Source organism: Pseudorasbora parva, chromosome 7 (genome assembly GCF_024679245.1).
Source record: "Pseudorasbora parva isolate DD20220531a chromosome 7, ASM2467924v1, whole genome shotgun sequence".
In the NCBI taxonomy this organism is placed as follows: Eukaryota; Metazoa; Chordata; class Actinopteri; order Cypriniformes; family Gobionidae; genus Pseudorasbora; species Pseudorasbora parva.
The window spans coordinates 4,999,780-5,020,134 of record NC_090178.1 but is presented as its reverse complement, the minus strand read 5'-3'; the positions used below and the strand labels follow the sequence as shown (position 1 = coordinate 5,020,134).

General features: G+C 37.8%; 1 protein-coding gene and 1 long non-coding RNA gene across 3 annotated transcripts; both read right to left on the bottom strand.

Annotated features, from left to right (window-relative positions):
- Positions 1–225: 225 nt before the first annotated feature.
- On the bottom strand, positions 226–11,824 carry LOC137083547 (uncharacterized). 2 transcript variants are annotated; one of them, XR_010906516.1, is made up of 3 exons: positions 11,699–11,824; positions 4,278–4,402; positions 226–1,216 (listed from the first exon to the last, which is right to left on the bottom strand). It is a non-coding gene; the product is annotated as an uncharacterized lncRNA (long non-coding RNA). The 2 variants fall into 2 exon arrangements; XR_010906515.1 differs by lacking the exon at positions 11,699–11,824 and adding an exon at positions 4,891–5,102.
- A 4,998-nt stretch (positions 11,825–16,822) lies between these two features.
- On the bottom strand, positions 16,823–20,153 carry hmgn2 (high mobility group nucleosomal binding domain 2). The gene is made up of 6 exons (XM_067449505.1): positions 19,953–20,153; positions 18,788–18,823; positions 18,070–18,099; positions 17,933–17,986; positions 17,719–17,781; positions 16,823–17,523 (listed from the first exon to the last, which is right to left on the bottom strand). Exons 1-6 carry the CDS (start codon positions 19,965–19,967, stop codon positions 17,488–17,490), a joined length of 234 nt encoding a protein of 77 aa, XP_067305606.1. The 5' UTR covers positions 19,968–20,153; the 3' UTR covers positions 16,823–17,487.
- Between the last annotated feature and the right edge of the window lie 202 nt (positions 20,154–20,355).

The window sequence follows — 20,355 nt, the reverse complement described above, 5'->3', positions numbered from 1 at the left end:
GGCAGCTAGACAAATATTGCGTGCAGATAGAGGAAGTTGTTGCCTGAGGCTATGCCCACTTCCTGTTCAACAGCACGCTTGTGTTGACAGGAAAACCTTTTAATATCGTTTCGGCGTACCACTCGACTCAGCAGGACTGACGCCAGCAACAGCGATGAGTCGGACAATTTTTTTTATAACATTCATCTAAACCTTCTTGAGTCATGACTGCTTCCCATTACTTGATTGTGTTCAAAGTATTCACAGCTTTATTTGATCATTGTGTCTTAAAAATATAGCAACATACAGTACATTCATCTTAATCACATTATCATAAAAAGTATTAGAAACAACATATGGATTGGTTTCACTAAAAAACAAAACAAAACAAACAACTAGCATCAAAAGCTCATGCAATTGCACATAGAAAGTCGGCTTTAACATCTAAAGACTGCAGCCGTCGGTCAGGACAAACAAGATGATATGAAGATGTTGTTTGTTACCAAAGGAACAAGTAACTAACATAAGGCCCTCAAACAGTCAATAAAGTTTTTAAAGTGTCTAAAACAAGCGCAGTATTGTAGAGCAGTGACTCCACTAGAAGTCCTCAAGTCTCTGACGTTCTTCAATAGCATCTTTTTAGGGGATATCTGAAATAAATCCAGCATTTCACCCTTGTGCAGTGGCCCTGCTTTCAATAGTTGCTTGGTACATCTCAAATGCAGAGGTCCTTCCCTTTATAAAAGACATTATGGCTCAGAGTTGAGCTCCAAATCTCGTCATGTGCTGCCGGAGCTCGAGTTTTCTCCCTGTAAACCTACAGCAGAATTGACTGACTCTCTGAAGCATGTACCACGGCAGCTATCGAAACTCAGGACACAACATTCAACCCCTTCCCGATGCTATTGAGAGCGAAACTAAAAGCAAGAGAACCCCTACGCAGAAGCCTAATGGTGTGCGTGATCCCTGTAGATCCAACTGTTATAGAAAAGTGTAGTGTGACAGAGTCCAAACATCTTCAACATCCGACTATCCAACTGCATTTTCAGTTGTTTCGGCTTCTTTGTCACTCCGATGCTCGCACATCTCTTCACTGGGCGGGCACATGGCGAACCTTCTCGGTCATCTGTTTGGCACTGTAGTAGGACATGCTAAGGCCCATGATGGCCAGCATCATGGCGATCTGGTTGACGGACCGGTCGTGCGCCGGGGCCTGAATCTCTCCGGCTACCTGCCTCTGCAAAAAGAACGGGGAAAAGGGATCATTAACAAGGTCATCGTCTTCTAAATGCATTGAAATTTTGACTTGCACAAAGACCACAATGTCCTGCTCATTTGTGTGGGTTATATGGAATCATTAAATATTTATTGCCAATAAAAGCAACAGCAGGAACCTCATTCTGCCTGCTTCAATCCAAAGTGGCTTAAAAGGACTCAATTCCAACTTGAATTACAGTAAATTGTCACTATAACGTTCTTTAGTGTGTAATGTTGCAGTTTGAGCATTAAAAGCTCAGCAAAAGTCCCTCCAAACTGAGTTCTTGTGTGTCTGTTTCTGAACTCTCTGAAATGCCTCCATTGTAGTCTTGACTTCTCTTCCGGGAACGAACACAATATTCCTCATTTAAATAATTCCCACTCAAGGCATATGTGAAAAGTTGAGTTGCATTAGTAGTGCTTTTAAACTTTGAATTTTGATAAGGGATAGGAGATTTCCCAAAACGCGCTCAAAACGGTTGACCAAATCACAACACACTGCTCCAGCTGACCAATCAGGAGTCGTTCCACTCCGCTTTTAGACACACACTTGCAAAATTGCCCAAGCACTTCCCCTAGGAGGAATCCCCACCGCCATTTTGATGCATGTTTCACTTCATAAAGTGGATGAGGGAAGTTTATTCAGACAAACCAAGTGGCAACCTCCCCCAGTTTCTGTTGAATACGGAAGTGACTTAAACTTCAATTCCTCGACTGGCCACTAGAGACAGGCTCCAGAAGTAAGCAGAATCTCACGGAACTTTACAGCAGAAAAAAAAAACGTGTTTACAGCCTGGTACAAATTAGTTTTGGTCTATACGACTAATTTTGCCCTTCATGACAACTGTGAGGGGGGGTGAATTTTTGTATAACTCATTCATTTAAATTATATAAAGCCTTAAAGTTCTGCATACTTAAGGGCGTGGCCGCTTTGATTGACAGGTGGATAGCCATTGTGTTACTCATCGAGTCACTTTAGCGTCGCCCACGTCCTGCCTCTTTGCCCACTCCCTGTTATTCAAGATGGCAACGGCCACACACACACAAAGTTTATAATATTGATTTTTTTTGTTTTGTGTAATTATGTTCTCAAAGGCTCCTATAGGATTTTATACATTTTCTCCAACAACATATACATATAGAATGGAGCATAAAACAAATCCATAAGTTAAAAAAAAGAAGGGGTTTAAATAATATATCAGCTCCATAGTTGACATTTAGTACAATCTAGATCTTTCCTTTCAAATCTATAAAAATGTCATTTACGTCTTAGTATGAGAGTATGCATGTGCGGACATGCTCTAGTACGCAAGAACAAGCCTATGATTAAATCTGGAAATAAAGCAAAATAACTGAGAAAAATTAGAACTATTCCTCAGATGCCATGTCTGTAATTTATAGCAAAGAAATTCTGTCTCAAACAGATTAAAGAAACTTAAATCCACTATCTGTGTGAAATCATTAACCAATGTGGGTGAACGACAAATGTGACAACACTGTTTTAACTAGCTACTTGATTTCTTCTATAATGCATTGTAATGTGATCGTTAATCAGTGAGTTACGACGCTGTACAGGAAACTCAACCCAGAGCGTTACTGACAGACTGGGAAGAGAGGAGCTGCAACAAGGGAGAATATGCAGAAAATAAGGAGTTTTTTTGAACATTTAACCATGAAAACCTATTCAGAGCCCAAAAACCAAATCAAGACTATATCCCCGTGAATGAGAGAGAGCAAAAAGGACCCATAATTATCCACGCAGAAGTGCAAAGCACAACCAAAGCATTCAACAAGACACATGTAGATAGCTAGTGTAGCTCTAATTAAATAAGAACGTACAACCAGATATGAAGGATTATGACGGTGTTATAGACTCCACTTACCACAACAGATACTGTTCACCGAATGACACCACACTCAGGTTTAACTACTGCAAACCTCAAGGTGACGACATTAAGAGGGTTTAACAAGTCTCTCAGCAATCTCCATTAAAGGAAGTAGGTTTAGAAGGGTCTAAGAATAGTAAGACGATAATCTTTTTAATCTTAAGATTTAAGCATTCAATCATTAGACAGGGCTTAAGATTGGCTGATTGTATTATTTTGGGCCAGACTTATGCATTGCAAATTTAATTAATCAGATTTTTATGCTGAGTTAAACTAAACTGACTAACAGGAGGATCTGTTCAAATGGCAAGAACAATTTTTAATGTCCTTGGGTTTTAATTTCAGTATTTGGGGTTATAATATTGGCATTAAACATGTTTGACATGTGACTCTACATGCACAATACATAATGATACATAATGTAGAACTTGTGTTGGGAAAAGCAACTCAATGTTGTTAAAATTTAACCTATTGTGACGATATGGAAAAATTTACAGTAATGGAGGCTATTGGTCCAAGAATTACATTTGCTATTCAAAATCAAGGATTGATCATGTTTTGAATGTTAAGTCTTTAAAATGAGTGTCTTTTAAAAAAAATTAATTAAGACATTCGCTTGTTTACTACCATTCTCCCCTGTGGCTTTCATGCTATTTTTATATTCCAAGTCGTGAGAATTTTATCAAGCTCATGATGGACGAATTTAAACTGGTATTTCCCATGTGTACACAGCCTTCATTCAGCCCTTCACAGTCATTGTTCATATAATTAGAGTCGCTCGCTTTTAACCATGAGGAATGCAGCATAAAAGCCAGACCGGCACCAGTCTGATCTTTCCAATGACCATTGACACATCCCAAACTAACGAACACTGTAGTGTCACATGCAGACATTTTAAAGGTTTTTTTGGGGAATGCCAAATAGGTTGACGTGCAAATGTGAGCGCAGCGGTCATATTAATGTCAGAGAAAGCAATTTGCGCAGCTTCGTTTAAATAAGTGCATTTTCCCGCTGGAAGGACGTTGAGCTCGGAAAGCTACAGCATGTTTACGCAGTACAATAGATGAGGAAAATCTAGCTCCTCATGAGATGACCCATTTGTAAAGGTTCACTTTTTCACCGATTTAACAAAGTTAATAGATTTAACAAACTCACCTGCAAGAGACGGAAGTATCCAGGAGTGAGTCTGCCGAGCCTGATGATCATCTCTGCCGTTTCGGTGCACCACACGGCGGCTGAAACAAACTTCCCGGACGGTTGTGCAATGCTGAAGTGTGAACCTGTAGACCGGAGTGACAAGTCAATTAGTACAATGTATTGTGAACATTTAAATCATTAAAATTCACCACTTGTTCAGCCATTCTGACTGAAAAATCATTATAAGAATGATATTTAAGCTTTGTGGTCCTTGCAATGCAAAGTTCAAAATAAGGGTTCAAAAAACAGAGTTTGTTTTGCCATAAACCAACAAATATGGCTGATGCAAAAGCAAGGGAACGCTTCAAGCCGTAGGCAACAATCCTAAACCAACGCAGAGAGTCACATCAGGGTGATTGTAATCGGTTGTCTGAAAATACATACTGTGCTGGTTTGAACTAAACCTACTCTGACCCAAATAAGAAACAGAAGTAAAACTTGTCCACTAAAAACGGCACCATTACTCAGAACAGATCATTAAATAACAGCGTTTCGAACTCATTGGGGATAAAAGGAACGTTAACCACAGAGAAGGCAATGGTAGATACACGTCTGGGATGCATCTACCAACCTTGCTGCAATTGCACGCTTGTTCAGGAAAAAGGAAAGAGGACTCCGATGTTGCTCCAAGGCAAACTTCAAAAACAGCTGGAATGGAAAAACCAGAGACCTTCTAATGTTAGCTACGCAACAGCATGTCTAGTAGCCGAAGTTGGACTTTAAATGCGGAGACCTCTGCCAGTCAGACTGCAAACAGCATGAGAGGTCAGCGTATGAAGAAGCTGCTCCAAGAGGAAGTTTTTGCCGGAGCTCCGCCCTTTTATACAACCTGATCTCTTGCGACCAGATTGGCGGATTGCATGTTGCTCTCTCTCTCTCCCTCACCCTCTCACACACCATGCACAGCTGTCAGAATGCATCATACACTTTCTGGCTTGCACATGTACACACCCACTTTGCCAACCACCACAATATTATGAGCTTGTCAGATATCATTTTCTCACTTACTAAACCACAAAAATCTGGAGAAACAAGAAATGACAGAGCCATGTGAACCAAAAAAAAAAAAAAAAGTATTTGCATTTTATGAAAATGCATGCTGTCAAGATCATCCTCCATTATCCTGCATCCAAGTGAGGACGGAGCGATCACATTCACCCACCATTACGCTGCAGATCTCAGACCACACAGCCGCACAGTGTTTTCGTTATGCAAGACTATTCCACTTCACTGGTCTGAATTACAGAATGCATCCCTGCAGATTTTCCAAAGAGTGATGTAACAAAAGATCACCTCATTGTGTAGAGATGACCTAATTCGGTAGGGGGCTTTATTTTGGAGTGATTTTGAAGTAACTTAAAGGCCAAGGCAACAGCTTTACTGAAAGAAAATGGACAAGTTTGAGAGAAGTCGCTTGACTTCAGATGAAGAGGAAATTCCACAGCCTGTGCATGGGGGCCTTCAAATATGGACAGAGGAAGCACTTATTGTCTTTTGGAGCATGGTGTGGTTGGGGAAACAGTTCTCTTCAGTGAGATTGAGTTTTTAATGTAAACTTCTATCATGATGGGATTTAATTGAGCTCCATAAAACAAGTCTCATTTATTCAAGTACGAGTTACTTATGAAGACAGTATGAAACGGTAGACTATTTTAAGAGCCACATTAATCAATGACCGCGCACTTCACTTTAGACTATCCTTTTCAACTTCCAGAGTGAGGCTTGTTTCACACCTGGTATTAAGATGCGTTTTGTTCGAACGGATCACAAGTAGACGAGGGAAGCACATACCCATTTACACCTGTGGCCTGTTGCACAAAGCTGGTTTCAGTTACCTAGGTTAGTTCGAGATTAGTTTGAGCAAACTCTGGTTTTTCAGGCTCAAGAAGGTGGATTGGTTTTTATCAGTGTTAATCACCATGTTAACTGACTACACGGCTACCCTGCTCTGTCTGGAGCAGGTTTTATTTTGGATTAGAGATCGCAAAGCAAAACTGGACCAATCAGCTGCAGGTAAAGATGCAATAAAGCCACACCCCCTGTATCTCGCGTTCCAAATTAAAGCAGTTTATAATGAAAACTTCAAAAATTGTGCATCTTTTGGTGCTAACTATTTATTATATGAATTATAAAATCACTTTGAATTCACACATGTTCATATAAATATTATATTAATTGACAAGTAGCCATAATATAAATACAATGCATTCATAATTCTTTTAAACAGCGCATATTAAATTGAGCTCTTTGTGAACGTCTAATTATTAGCCATATTTCTTTGATTCACATCATGCATTGATATAGTCAGATATTCTTTCAGCTGCCTTTGAAAACGTCGCTGCAGCAGACGGAGCCCCGCACATGACCTGCAGTAAAAAACTAGTATGCCAAAGAGTGCCCATGATTTACTATTTTGTTCCCTCGAGTTATACAGGTCCTTGCCAAAAAAATTAGCATATTGTGATAAAAGTTCATTATTTTCCATAATGTAATGATAAAATTTTAACTTTAGATTCATTACACACCAACTGAAATATTTCAGGTCTTTATTGTTTTAATACTGATGATTTTGGCATACAGCTCATGAAAACCCAAAATTCCCATCTCAAAATATTAGCATATCATGAAAAGGTTCTCTAAACGAGCTATTAACCTAATCATCTGAATCAACTAATTAACTCTAAACACCTGCAAAAGATTCCTGAGGCTTTTAAAAACTCCCAGCATGGTTCATTACTCAAAACCGCAATCATGGGTAAGACTGCCGACCTGACTGCTGTCCAGAAGGCCATCATTGACACCCTCAAGCGAGAGGGTAAGACATTTCTGAACGAATAGGCTGTTCCCAGAGTGCTGTATCAAGGCACCTCAGTGGGAAGTCTGTGGGAAGGAAAAAGTGTGGGAAAAAAACGCTGCACAACGAGAAGAGGTGGCCGGACTCTGAGGAAGATTGTGGAGAAGGACCGATTCCAGACCTTGGGGGACCTGCGGAAGCAGTGGACTGAGTCTGGAGTAGAAACATCCAGAGCCACCGTGCACAGGCGTGTGCAGGAAATGGGCTACAGGTGCCGCATTCCCCAGGTCAAGACACTTTAGGCTACAGAGAAGCAGCACTGGACCATTGCTCAGTGGTCCAAAGTACTTTTTTCAGATGAAAGCAAATTTTGCATGTCATTCGGAAATCATGGTGTCAGAGTCTGGAGGAAGACTGGGGAGAAGGAAATGCCAACATGCCTGAAGTTCAGTGTCAAGTCCCCACAGTCAGTGATGGTCTGGGGTGCCATGTCAGCTGCTGCAGTTGGTCCACTGTGTTTTATGGAGATTTTGGAGCACTTCATGCTTCCATCTGCTGAAAAGCTTTATGGAGATGAAGATTTGGTTTTTCAGCACGACCTGGCACCTGCTCACAGTGCCAAAACCACTGGTAAAGGGTTTACTGACCATGGTATTACTGTGCTCAATTGGCCTGCCAACTCTCCTGACCTGAACCCCATAGAGAATCTGTGGGATATTGTGAAGAGAAATTTGAGAGACGCAAGACCCAACCCTCTGGATGAGCTTAAGGCCGCTATCGAAGCATCCTGGGCCTCCATTACACCTCAGCAGCGCCACAGGCTGATCGCCTCCATGCCACGCCGCATTGAAGCAGTCATTTTTGCAAAAGGATTCCCGACCAAGTAATGGGTGCATAACTGAACAATTATTTGATGGTTGAATTTTTTTGTATTAAAAACACTTTTTGAGATAGGAATTTTGGGTTTTCATGAGCTGTGTGCCAAACTCATCAGTATTACAACAATAAAAGACCTGAAATATTTCAGTTGGTGTGCAATGAATCTAAAATATAGGAAAGTTTAATTCATATTTTTATCATTACATGATGGAAAATAATGAACTTTATCACAATATGCTAATTTTTTTTAGAAGGACCTGTAAATCGTGCGTACGTTTTACTCATTTGTTTGCACGATTTACCCTTTTTCTTGCATGTCACCTGCGGGCTCCATATATTCCTGCCTTGTAAACACATTTGAATTCTTTATCATTTTCAAAATGATCTCAATCTTTAGAAGAGAGTGAATCAAACAGACACCAGCAGATCACAGATTGTGTGTAACCTGTGGAGGAGACACCCCAGCCCTGCATGTTTGCATGTCTTCTCCTTTATCAGACACACCCAATTTAGTTTTTGCGGTCTCTAACGAGCTGATGAGTTGAATCAGGTGTGATAATTGAGGTAGACACAAACTGTGCAGGGCTGGGTGTCTTGAAAACCACCGTGATAGAAATTAGGAACGGTGAGAGAACATCGTGCTTGGTACATTTCTCATCTTCAAACCAAACCTAGGTCTCCAGCCATCTGGCTATATTTTACTGGTCATTCTAATGCTTTTGTCCACTACCGGTCAAAAGTAGACAAGTTTAAAACATTTTACACCTGTATTTAGCAGCATCCACTTGTGATCCGATCGACCAAAACGCATCTTAATACTAGTTGTAAACAGGGCCTGAGAGTCACCCTTCAACATTTGTTTAAATTGCAAGTTATTTTAATTTAATTCATAAGCTCACAATTAAAATGGGAATCCCTGAGGCTGGTCTTATTGACACTTGCCATTAAAATCCAGCTACACCTAGTACACCTACAATAAAAAAAATTTAAAAAAAAAAGTGCAAGACCTATTAAATGTGTAGTTGAACAATGCCCTTAACCATTTACAAGAGCTTACTAAAAGCACAAGGGTGACTCTCATAAAAACCTGCCAAGAACATTTAATTACAAAACCAAAAAGCAATAACTCACTATCTACAAATATATGACATTCATGGTCATGAATTGTGTGTTTTATGAGAGCATTAAGGGGATAGTTCACTTGAAAGATTATATATTGGGGGGGGGGGGTGTATCTGAGGTTTACTAACTGTTTGGTTGTATTCTTCAAAAACATCTTATTTTGTGAATTTTTCATACAGGTTTGGAACATCTTCATAAACCCTAAAATAGGACAAAATATTACCCTTTTTATCATTTTGGTTTTGGGGTTGAATGAGAAATCCTCAAGCTTTGTTGTGCATCATTAATCCGCACTTTCACTCCATCATGCCCCTCCTCCACCTCTAACTCCACCCTCATGTCTGAAACAGTCTGGGGGCTTCCCTCCATTCTCCCACAATGAGACCAAAGCAGACGCTCACAGCATCCCTCGCTTTACAGAGTCAGTGATGCTGCACAGCATTACATCATTCCTACTAAAGCTTAAGCTCCGCCCTCATCCTAGCCGCTCACGTTCGTGGCATGTGCACAACGGTTCGATGGTTTCCTTAATGCACGTGGCTGCAGCAGCTCTGTAGCAAAAACCCTTGCAGTGACACCAAAACATTTAGCATCAGCTTACGCATTTATGATGCCAAATATAGATGCAAACAGGGAGCAAAGCATCCATTATCCACAGTGCAAGAGTTTACATGCATGAGATTAAAAGCACAAACTCAAACATGCTCAAATATGCCTTAGTCCTTGTTGTAGGAGGAGTACATTCATTATAAATCAAAATGATGCGAAACATCTTTCAATGCATTTCTACGCATCTTGTCTACACAAAGATCAAATCAAAAATGTGAATATTAACATAACCAAGTTTGGATCATCTGGTACATGACAATGTTATTGAGCCACTTTACAATAGTAAGCCATCATGAAATAATAGAAATAACCCACTGGATTTTACACACCTGCATTTAACACAATATCTTCATATTAAACCAATGCCCTCTCTTCATTATGAATAACTCATTTGCAAGTTGTGGTTAAGATGCCATATTTATGTGTGCCCAAAACCTGGGACCAACAAGATTTCATAAAGCTCCATAACGAGCAGTGTATGAGGTTTACAACACAGTAGTTTGGCTAATCTTTCTATATCCGTTAATTAAAAAACCTACTCGTATGAAACCACCATTTTAAAAATAAACGACGAATGACACAATTTAGGATGATGGGACACTTTTTGCCAAAACATTCAGCATCATCTAACACGTTTATAACACAACGTAAATGCAAACAGGGAACAAAACAATCAGCCACTGCGCAAGAGTTAATATGACCAGTTACAGTTACAAGAACATCTAAAATATGCCTTATGAGAACACAGACTCGGTTTAGTTAATATACAAACTTGACTTTAAAAAAAAAACCTTACATTTTGCTCTTTATACATGCAGCAACATGTCAAAGTAGTAAGTTGTCTATGGAATTATGAACCCAGAAAGTCTGATGGACTCAAGTTTACTTTAAACACACATTTACATTTAAAAGCCAGGTGTAAGGGTCAAGCGTTTTCAGCTCATCTGACCATCTGTGACTGAAACAGATCACAACTGTAAACAGGGGTGTGAATATTCAGCCTCTGCAGCCAGAGACATAAATATCAATAGAGTAAACCAAACGGCTACCATTCACACCTCTACATTAAAAAAAAAACACTAAAAGAAGAGACATTTGATCCCCAAGCAGACACTCAACTGATACTGCATCTGAGGACAAAAAGTCCCTCCCAAATGTGCAATCCACAGGTTACCTCAATTTCAAAAGTAATTGTTGTAGAAGTACATTTCTTATAAAAATCACAATGATATAAAACGTTTAAATGTAGTGCATTTTTACTTATGTCTATAGAAATGATAAAATCAAAAATGTGGATATTGACATAACCAAGCTATGTTTAGGTCAAATGGTACATCAAAACTTAAATTGAGCCACTTTACAATAGCAAACCATGATGAAATATTACAGAAATAACCTGGTTTCCTGGAATTTGGTTTCCTGGAACAAATCTGCATTCAATTCAACTTTCTTCGGTATGAACAACTCAATTTCAACCCAACACAATATTGCACAAAGATCCCTAATGAGCAGGGCATGAGGTTTACAACACAGTAGTTTGGCTAATCTATCGAGTATTTAAGAAACCATTTACATAAAATAAAAAAGTATAAATCTTATGAGTGAACTCAGGGTGATTGGGAGACTTGTTGCCATTGAGATGACCTGGAAAAAGTGTCCCAATCAACCTGAATTCATTAACTGAAACATTTTGAATGGGTTTTCAAAATATTAATGAAAAAACTAACAAATTCACTCACTCAACTGACGATAGCATGTGTTGCATTTGGTGCGGGAATATACCACCACATATGTAGCCTATGATCAGATTCCGTCATTAAAGCAAGAGTTGGGCAACTGAATCCAAAAAGTAGTTTTAAAAACGGGGGTAGTGCCTATATAACTACCAACTTGCGTTGACACATTTGTGCGCTTATTGCGCAAACATGACTGTCATGAAACTCATCCATTTTGCGTTTATTTCTGTATTGCTTACCTGATGAAATGGGCCGCCGTGAAGTGAGAGAGAGCCTGAAAACTGAAGGCACATTATGTTCCTCCACATTATATACGAAGACCGGTCCGCCTATAGATTCAGTAGGGGGCGTGGCTGACTGAGCATGTTGAGGACCGTGGACGTGCAGACCCTCAATGTTGATTAATGATTGTGTGTTTAGACCTAGAAGAACACAACTTGCACGTTTTCCTCGTAATGACAGTCGTGTTTTTACATTTCAGACGTGTTTGGAACGTTGACATGTTGTGATTGATTTTATTATCAATGATAAACTGTGTCTGAGTAGAATTGCTTTGTCAGTAAATAACCATGATTTACTCATTATGTTATCTTCTCACTTGGAACTCACGCTTATGTTTGTTTCTTGTTTCGACGAATTAGCGAAAATCACCTCAACGGAACATACATCGGCCGAGGTTCCGCACAATAAAGACCAATATCTCGTTTCAGTGTTTAAGGAGTAAAATTATGTCTCGTTACTGATCTAAAATATATTTTAGACCATACACAATGGAATGACCAATGTTTGTACAGGTTTAAAATGTTGACTATCCGTAGGTCATACCGCTTTTAGCCAACAAAAGTCAACATTTTAAACCTGTACATTTCAAACCATAGCAGGTCAACCAGCTACATATCTAAAAAAAAAAAATTAGCAGGTTACAAGCCACACTATCATTTAATTAGAAACCATATTCAACAGTTTAAAATGAACTTTCCAGCAGAAAGATGGAAAATGTTTAACTTTCCAGCATTTTTTGTTTGTTTGTTTTCGCCATTCATAAGCGATCACAAAGTCTTTTCAGGCGTGTTTGTAGCGCGTTTTTGCCTCTTACACAGAATATCGGCCTGATATTTATTAAATTATCTCCGTGCTCTCGAGTCTCAACAATAATTACATGTCTTAAAGTGGTCTTAACATTTCTTTTGGGCGTCCCTTGGCTCAAGGTTTGTGTAGGCCATTGGCCACATATAGCTATGGGCGATTGAACGAATTCCCACTCACAAGAAAATATTACCAGAAAAAGAAGCAAAACCGGTTTTACACTATTTGTGTTTCACAAATGTAGGTGTTGCTGAGATTGAAAAGTTTATTCTGATCATAATACTATATTGCTGAGAAAACCGAGCGACATGTTTCAGTAAACAAATAGCGCCACCTGCTGGACAAAGAAAGAATTACCGCGTGAAACATTATCAGCGATAACGAACAGCAAGCACCTAAACGGAAAAATACGAGGTTTCGCTCAGCAAAGACCGAGAAAATATCTCGTTTCAGTGTTTATGGAGTAATGATGTAGCTTTACAGATATGTTAGACCATAATTGAATTACCCCCCTTTTTTACAATCTTGTCTATGAAATATCCCATTTTTCGTCATGCAGGACAGGTAAACCAACCGTCAATCCATTAAACGTTGATTTTCCGTTGGTCATACTGGCTTTGTAACGAATTGGCATAAAAAACAACAAATTAGCAGGTCATAAGCCACATGCAAGCGACTCAATACATATTAAAATTACCTTTCCAGCTAAAAAACAAACCTTTTCATTAATAAACCGATAACATCGTGTTTGAAACGCAATAATCGGGCTGATATGTATTAATGTTACTACGATCTCTGTGCTCTCGAGTCTCAACAAGAAATACATGTCTTAAAGTGGTTTTAACATTTTGTCAACATTTCTTTTGGACGTCCCTTAATTGTCTCCAGGAATGTCGCATACATGTGCTGAGTAGGCGATTTCCAGGGAACAAATTCCCACTCTCAGAAAATATTCCCAGAAAAGGAAGTAAAACAGATTTTACACCATCAGTGTTTCTCAAATTGAGGTGTTGCTGAGATTAAAATGTTTATGAAAACCGAGCGAGGGGCAATATTAGTTAGCTAAATAGCGCCACCTGCCGGACAGTTAATGAATTACCGCTTGAAACAGTTTCTCTCTTTTATTATATGGCAGTGATATCTAGCGAGAAATAAATGTAACTACAACACCATGATTGTGTTGGATCAACATATTTTGTTGATCCTAGAACATTCCTAAAGTCCTAAACCTACCATAAGTATCCCTAAAATCAGGGAAATTATTAATAACACTGATGTAGAAGCATAAAACACTAGTTATAAGCCTAAACTAAACCTTGTCACTCAAATCTGGGTAGAACTGAATGTTAAAATGTTACCTGATCTAATATAAAATTATATATATACAAGACAAAATAAAATATTTTGTCAATAAAATATAATTATTAACTTTTTCAAATAAAATGGTGGCATTTTTGAATCATTCAAAATATGCACATTTTTGAATTTGATAACAAACACACTGCAAAACATAATAATAATTAAGCATTTCTGAACATTGACTTTCAATCATTATTCACCCTTTTCTCATGGTTTCTTGAAATAATTTATAAAAGTATAGAATATAATAACGCAGTGTGAAAACATGCCCCGCCTGCACAATTTGGATTAACCCCGGCTTCTGATGTTAGATCAGCATTAAAGAACCATCTCAACTGTTAAGATTTAAATAATATCTGATTTGTCTTATTTTAAATTAACACACAAAAAAAAAAACAAGATATGAAAAATGTACGCAAGTAAGAAATGTACTTTTGCTATGTTTATTCTATAATAAACGTTCAGTGATATCTTCCAAAGATTTTTTTCTCTATATAATGTTGATATGGCAACTAGTAAATACACTAAGTGTCATCCTCCTGGCATGTGTGTAAAGTGTTAAACCATGTGTGTTACGACTGAGCCTGTGTTAGGTTGTGCCCCGCTCAACCCTATTCGAAATATCTTGTGTTCAGCAGAAAAAAGAAAGTCGTGCAAGTTTGGAGCAACATGAGGGTAAGTAAATGATGACAGAATTTTCATTTTGGGGTGAATTATCCCTTTAAATCATAGTTAACCATAACCTTCTGTTACCCAATACTTTCTTAGGTAACTACACTGACAGGGTATATGCAGGAATCCTGAAGTTAATTTCAATACCTTTTTAAGACTTTTTTAAGACCTTCTCAAAATATTTTAAGACCTCATCGCACTTCAAGTTCTAATCGGCAACAAACCTTTAATAAACAGTTGTAGTCGAATGTAGACTTAAAATCTCTATCGTAGGCCAATTTTGTATTGTTTATATTGCATATCTGTTTTACAACGTATGGAGGGCAACACATTACCTAACTGCGCATTCCGCAAAATACATGACGTCACCCGTAGACGGCGCGTGCCAGGGATGGAAATTAACCTTTTTCAAAGTCTACCACTGTTTTTACCAGCCACTTTTTTGTTTTTAACAAATTAATACTACAAGCTCTACAATACTTGGGCAGTTTATTTAATCTCAAGTCTCAATGAATTCCTGATATTTTCACGATGATTTGTGGTCTTTTATGGCTTCCAGTTTTATGGTTTTTAGTCCCAAGAATGAAACTATTCGTTCTGGCATCTTTGAAGCGTGTTGACAACATACTGAGCAGAACATTGTCAGTAGGGATGCACCGAAATCACAATTCTTGACCGAAACAAAAAAAGAAGAAACCAAAGCCGAAAACCGAAAAATAAAATTCAAACTAGAATGTTTAACTCGACCTCACTCATGTGTTCATTAAATAATAATGTACAGGTCTACTGGCCTGCAGAAAGGTACAGCAATTGAATAAAGTAATCAAATGTAAAATAACTGCATATTTAACTGTTTAAATGAAAGATTAATCCTTATTAAACTTACAAAAACTATTCAATCAAGAGCATTGTTTAATGTCAAACTAAATATAAGGACATCCCTCAGGCAGCAGTAAAGGCTACTGCGCCTTTAAGACCTGAGGCAGGGATATGCTCGTCTTTCTCGACTGTGCAGTTCACTTAAGGCATATTCAGACGATGTCTGCTAGGATACTCATCAAGATGGACATGTTGACATACTTCTTGTGTGAGTTTGTCCATTTAAGCGCAAGACTTGAAAGAGAACTCAATATTTGCGCGCTGTGAGACTCGCGCGCGCTCTCGGATAATGCACAGCATCAGATCTTCTCTCAGCGCGCGCGAGTCACACAGCGCACGCGAGTGATGACGGAGAAAACGACTGGTCATATGCGCACATACGGCAGCACTCGCATGCACTGAACAAACAAAGTTTACAGAGAGGTGAAACAGCTCGGTAGGTGAAGCGAGTTTACCCGCCACAACTCAAAATCAGCCGCATTTGGCTGGTGGCGTGCGTGGCGGCGCTAATTTCCATCCCTGGCGCGCACGCTCCGAGCAGATCTCAGACTGAGTACCCGGTTGTTTTTTAATACTTACGGGGATGAAAATAAATATATTCATAAATACTTTTTGGAGTCAAACTCTTTTGACAAAGCTTGAACAAAATACTTTCAAAATGTAAGACTTTATAAAGCCGTGATAAGACTTTTTAATACTTTATAAGGGTCTTAATTTTCCCAAAATTGATTTATCACCTTTTAAGACTTTTCAAGACCCCGCGGATACCCTGACTGAGTACACATACTGTAAAATAAAGACTGGCTGATGGGTTGACTGGAATATTGATCCAGGAACATGTACCAGCTGAAATCACATTCACCCTGCATGCACCGTACCTTCAAATACTATACTTGTTAGGAGATTTTTCAGATAAGAAACATGCATTCTGTTACCTAACTGGCAATTGCCATTTAAGTGCACTTGATTGCCACTTTCTTATACATTATGCAAAGTAATTTGCAATAGCAAGATGATCATTTGATAATAAACTAGGTTTTAATACAACTAAATTGTTTATATATTAAATACAGATATACTTATATAAATACACATGCATGTATATATTTAAGAAAGTTATATTATATATAAAAAACTATATATACATGCAAATATTTCTGTATGTGTATATTTATATAAACATAATTATACACAAAACTTATCACATTTTGGATGCAATTAATCAATTTGACAGCACTTCACACACATACATATTTATGCATGTAATTAATGTCATCTAACGTTTGTTATATATATAATTTTTTGAGCTCATCAATTCTAATTAGCCCACCTTCACATGTGCAAAAGATGACAAAGATGATAAACAATTTCTGGACAGTTTTTTATTTTTTTATTCAAAACCATTTAAAACAAAGCATTTTAAGAGTCGCTGAATATCCTTCCACTGTTTCAGAACATAACTTAATAAAAAAAAGACAAGTTCAGAACACACAGCTCTAAAGAAGAAATTGAAGGTTCACATTGTAAATTTATTTAACATTGTTGCCTTATTCATTTTTTTTTTCCGTTTTTTTTTTCTTGTGACAATTTCATTGTAATTTACCTAAAAAAAGAAAACACAGTATTTCTACGTTTAAATGCTAACAACATGGTGAAACCCCTCCTGAAAACATTTTAGAAACACTCTTAAGCTGCCTTTTGAGAATGTTTGGTGTTTAAAATCCAAAGATAAACCAAGAAAGAAAGATAGATAGATAAGCGATAAACAAACTTTAGGACAATATTCTTGCGTTTTGCCAACAGATTTATCTAGGGCAAACCGTTCTGGCAAGATATAGACGCTTGATTAAAAAATGGGATACAAATGGATATGAATGAAATATAGTAACTCCTGTCAAATCAATCAGTACATCAAAAGCAAGTCAACAAGTCAACTATAAATGTTATTCTTAATATAAAACTTGGTAAAAAATAGTTATTTCAAACTGTACAGTCACCAAGTACATAGAAGGATCAGACACTCATTAGCTTCTCATTTGGCATCAGCAGCAGCGTCAACCTTCTGTGCCTAGAGGAACGTGAGAAAAACAGTCAGTTTAACATATTATTATCCTATACGCTCCATTAATTGCTGGAGCAGAAATACTGAATGAAAAGCAGAAGTAGAAGCACTCGAGGGTCTCATTTATTCATCTATCTCTCTTCATAACGGTTGATGTTACCGGTTCGGAATAAAGATTTAAGCAGAGACGTTTTCACAGACCTGGTCTGCCTTGGCGTCTCCGTTTTCAGCAGGGTTGCTGCCCTTCTTCCCCTTGGCTGCCTTCTGTGTGGCCAATGACAAAAATATATGATTACAGAAATAATAACAGACACCAAACCGCTGGGCTATGATGTATTCACAATCAGTGTTTTGATGGGTAACAAGTAGGCAGTGGAACAAAAAACAATCACACACACACCCACACCATCCTTACCTTAGGAGCAGCGGCTTTTTTGGCCTTTGGTTCTGGTTTAGGAGGAGCTGGTTTCTGTAAAATAATTAAAACATGTATTAGACAAAAGGAAATTAGACAAAGATCCATTTATTGAATATCCATAAGATAATACTTACAGCAGACAACCTCGCGGAGCGTCTTGTTGGCTGAAAAAAAGAAATAAAAATACAGAGTCAATACCAATCAATCATGTAATAATAATAATAATCAATACTAAGGACACCAGATAAAGAAATACTGGTGTATATATATATATATATATATATATATATATATATATACACATATAAAATTAATTGGCAATTATAGTAAATTTATCTGATGGTTAATATAACCTAATATAGGCATAAACTAAAAATAATTAAAATTATATGTAATTTGCGATTATAGTACGAAATAATAATCGGGGGAAAAACTGTCGATTATAGTCAATTTATCTGATGGTTGATGTAACTACTATAGGCAAAAAACAAAATAATAATAATTCAAATAATGGGAAAAAATTTGCAGATTTTTTGTCTTTAGTCAATTTATCTCATGGTTGATGTAACAGGCAAAAAAAAAAAAAAAAACATACTGGCGATTAGTCAATTTATCGGATGGTTGATTTAACTAATACAGGCATAAACTGAAATTAATTTTCGATTATAGTACATTAATGTCGTTATTCATCAAGCACAAACATAACATGTGGAAAAAAAACGTGCTTTTAATGCGATTATTTATGTAAAAAAATAGATAGATATATTTACACAGAAAAGTGTTCTACTTGAGCTTAATGAACCTTGTTTAAATTTTAATATTAAATAATAAAATATAATTAAATGGACAAACCTCCTCCTTGCCTTTGCCGGCCTTCTCACCATCAATCTGTAAAAGAACAAAACACAAACGAGTTATATATAATCGAAAAAAAATACATATTTTATATATAAACGCATTCGTCGAAATACACAAAACAGATTGTTCTGTGTGACAGTTACGAGGTGTTACGTCACAGACGACAAGCCGCAGTTATTTTCCATAACGGATGACTTTATTCTGCTCTGTCTTCCCGCGCATATTCAAATTCAAATCCGGGCTGTCAGTGCGCGCGGGCAAGACGGCTTCCTTTTGTTTGGCTGCATCACTACGCGCCTTTTAAACGACAGAGGGGCGATACTCCGCGTGCAGTTCCTTTGTTTTAATCACAAAAACACTATAACCCACATAAAAGCACGTTGAATACGGAAATAAGACCTAAAAATTTACATTTACAGTCAAAGCGGTTAACTAGCAAAGCACCGTCTTCTAAAGACACAGGTGCTGTAAAGATGGCAGCTTGACGTATCGAGTAGGCGTATTGCACATCAACAATGACAGGAGCCGCTTAAAAGACACCAAAGATCAAGACAAAACATATTGTTTTTTAAATAAAACAGACTTAAGGGCCGAAAATATAAACGTTTGTAATCTGATAGCAACCCAAAATGTTAAAAGACGAGAGCCTTTCCCCCATGAAATTCCAACACAAATCACTTTTTCTGCAGTGTGAAAATAATAATATCTTAGTTAATGTAAAAAGATTATGTAACATAAGAGTATAAAATGCTAGGAATATTTGCCTGTTGGAGTTCGACCAGCAACATGCAAGTTCCCTCCTTTTACATTCTCAAGTGATCAGGCGGATCTTACAGGATGTTACGGATTTGTTTTCCTCGAATAATTACAGATATAATAATGTACATGTACAGGTTACAGTATTTGTCCTTTTTTTAATGCCCGTCTGGATTTATTTTCCTTTAAACGTCGAGTTTCTGCTCATGTTTTCGTCCCTGCGCGGCAAGACTGGCAGCCTAACAGTGAATATGTAAAATCGACTGTCCGCCATTATAAAACAACTATTACACGATCACAGCCCATAACAGCAACAAAAAATATAAAAATATAGACACATATGTAAAAATAACAAAATTCGTGATTTTTTTCAGAAATAGAAAATAATACAGTGCATCCTTACCTTTCTTTTGGGCATCTTGACTGCAGAAAAACCCCGAAAAAATGGCAAAAATCTGAATATTTGTCTAAACAATGTGCTCGTGAGCAACAGAACCGTGCACGCCTCACAGCGTCTCGCGTAAAATACAATAACGGCTGTATTATGTTTTATTAAGTTTTTATATTGAAATTTAAGATAGAAACCGGTTTAAACCAGATTTAGCATATACCGCTCAGCGATTGGCTGCCAGGGTGATCACGTATCACTGGGCGTCGCTTATCTCTTAAAGCAACAATGCCAGAATTCCCCGCTCAAGTTTCAGAGCTCAGACACTCTCCGCTGAGAGACTCGGCGAGAGCGGCGCCTCTGCTGGACACACAGCGGGATTACACCGGAAATGTAAAAAAAAAAAAAAAATTGAATT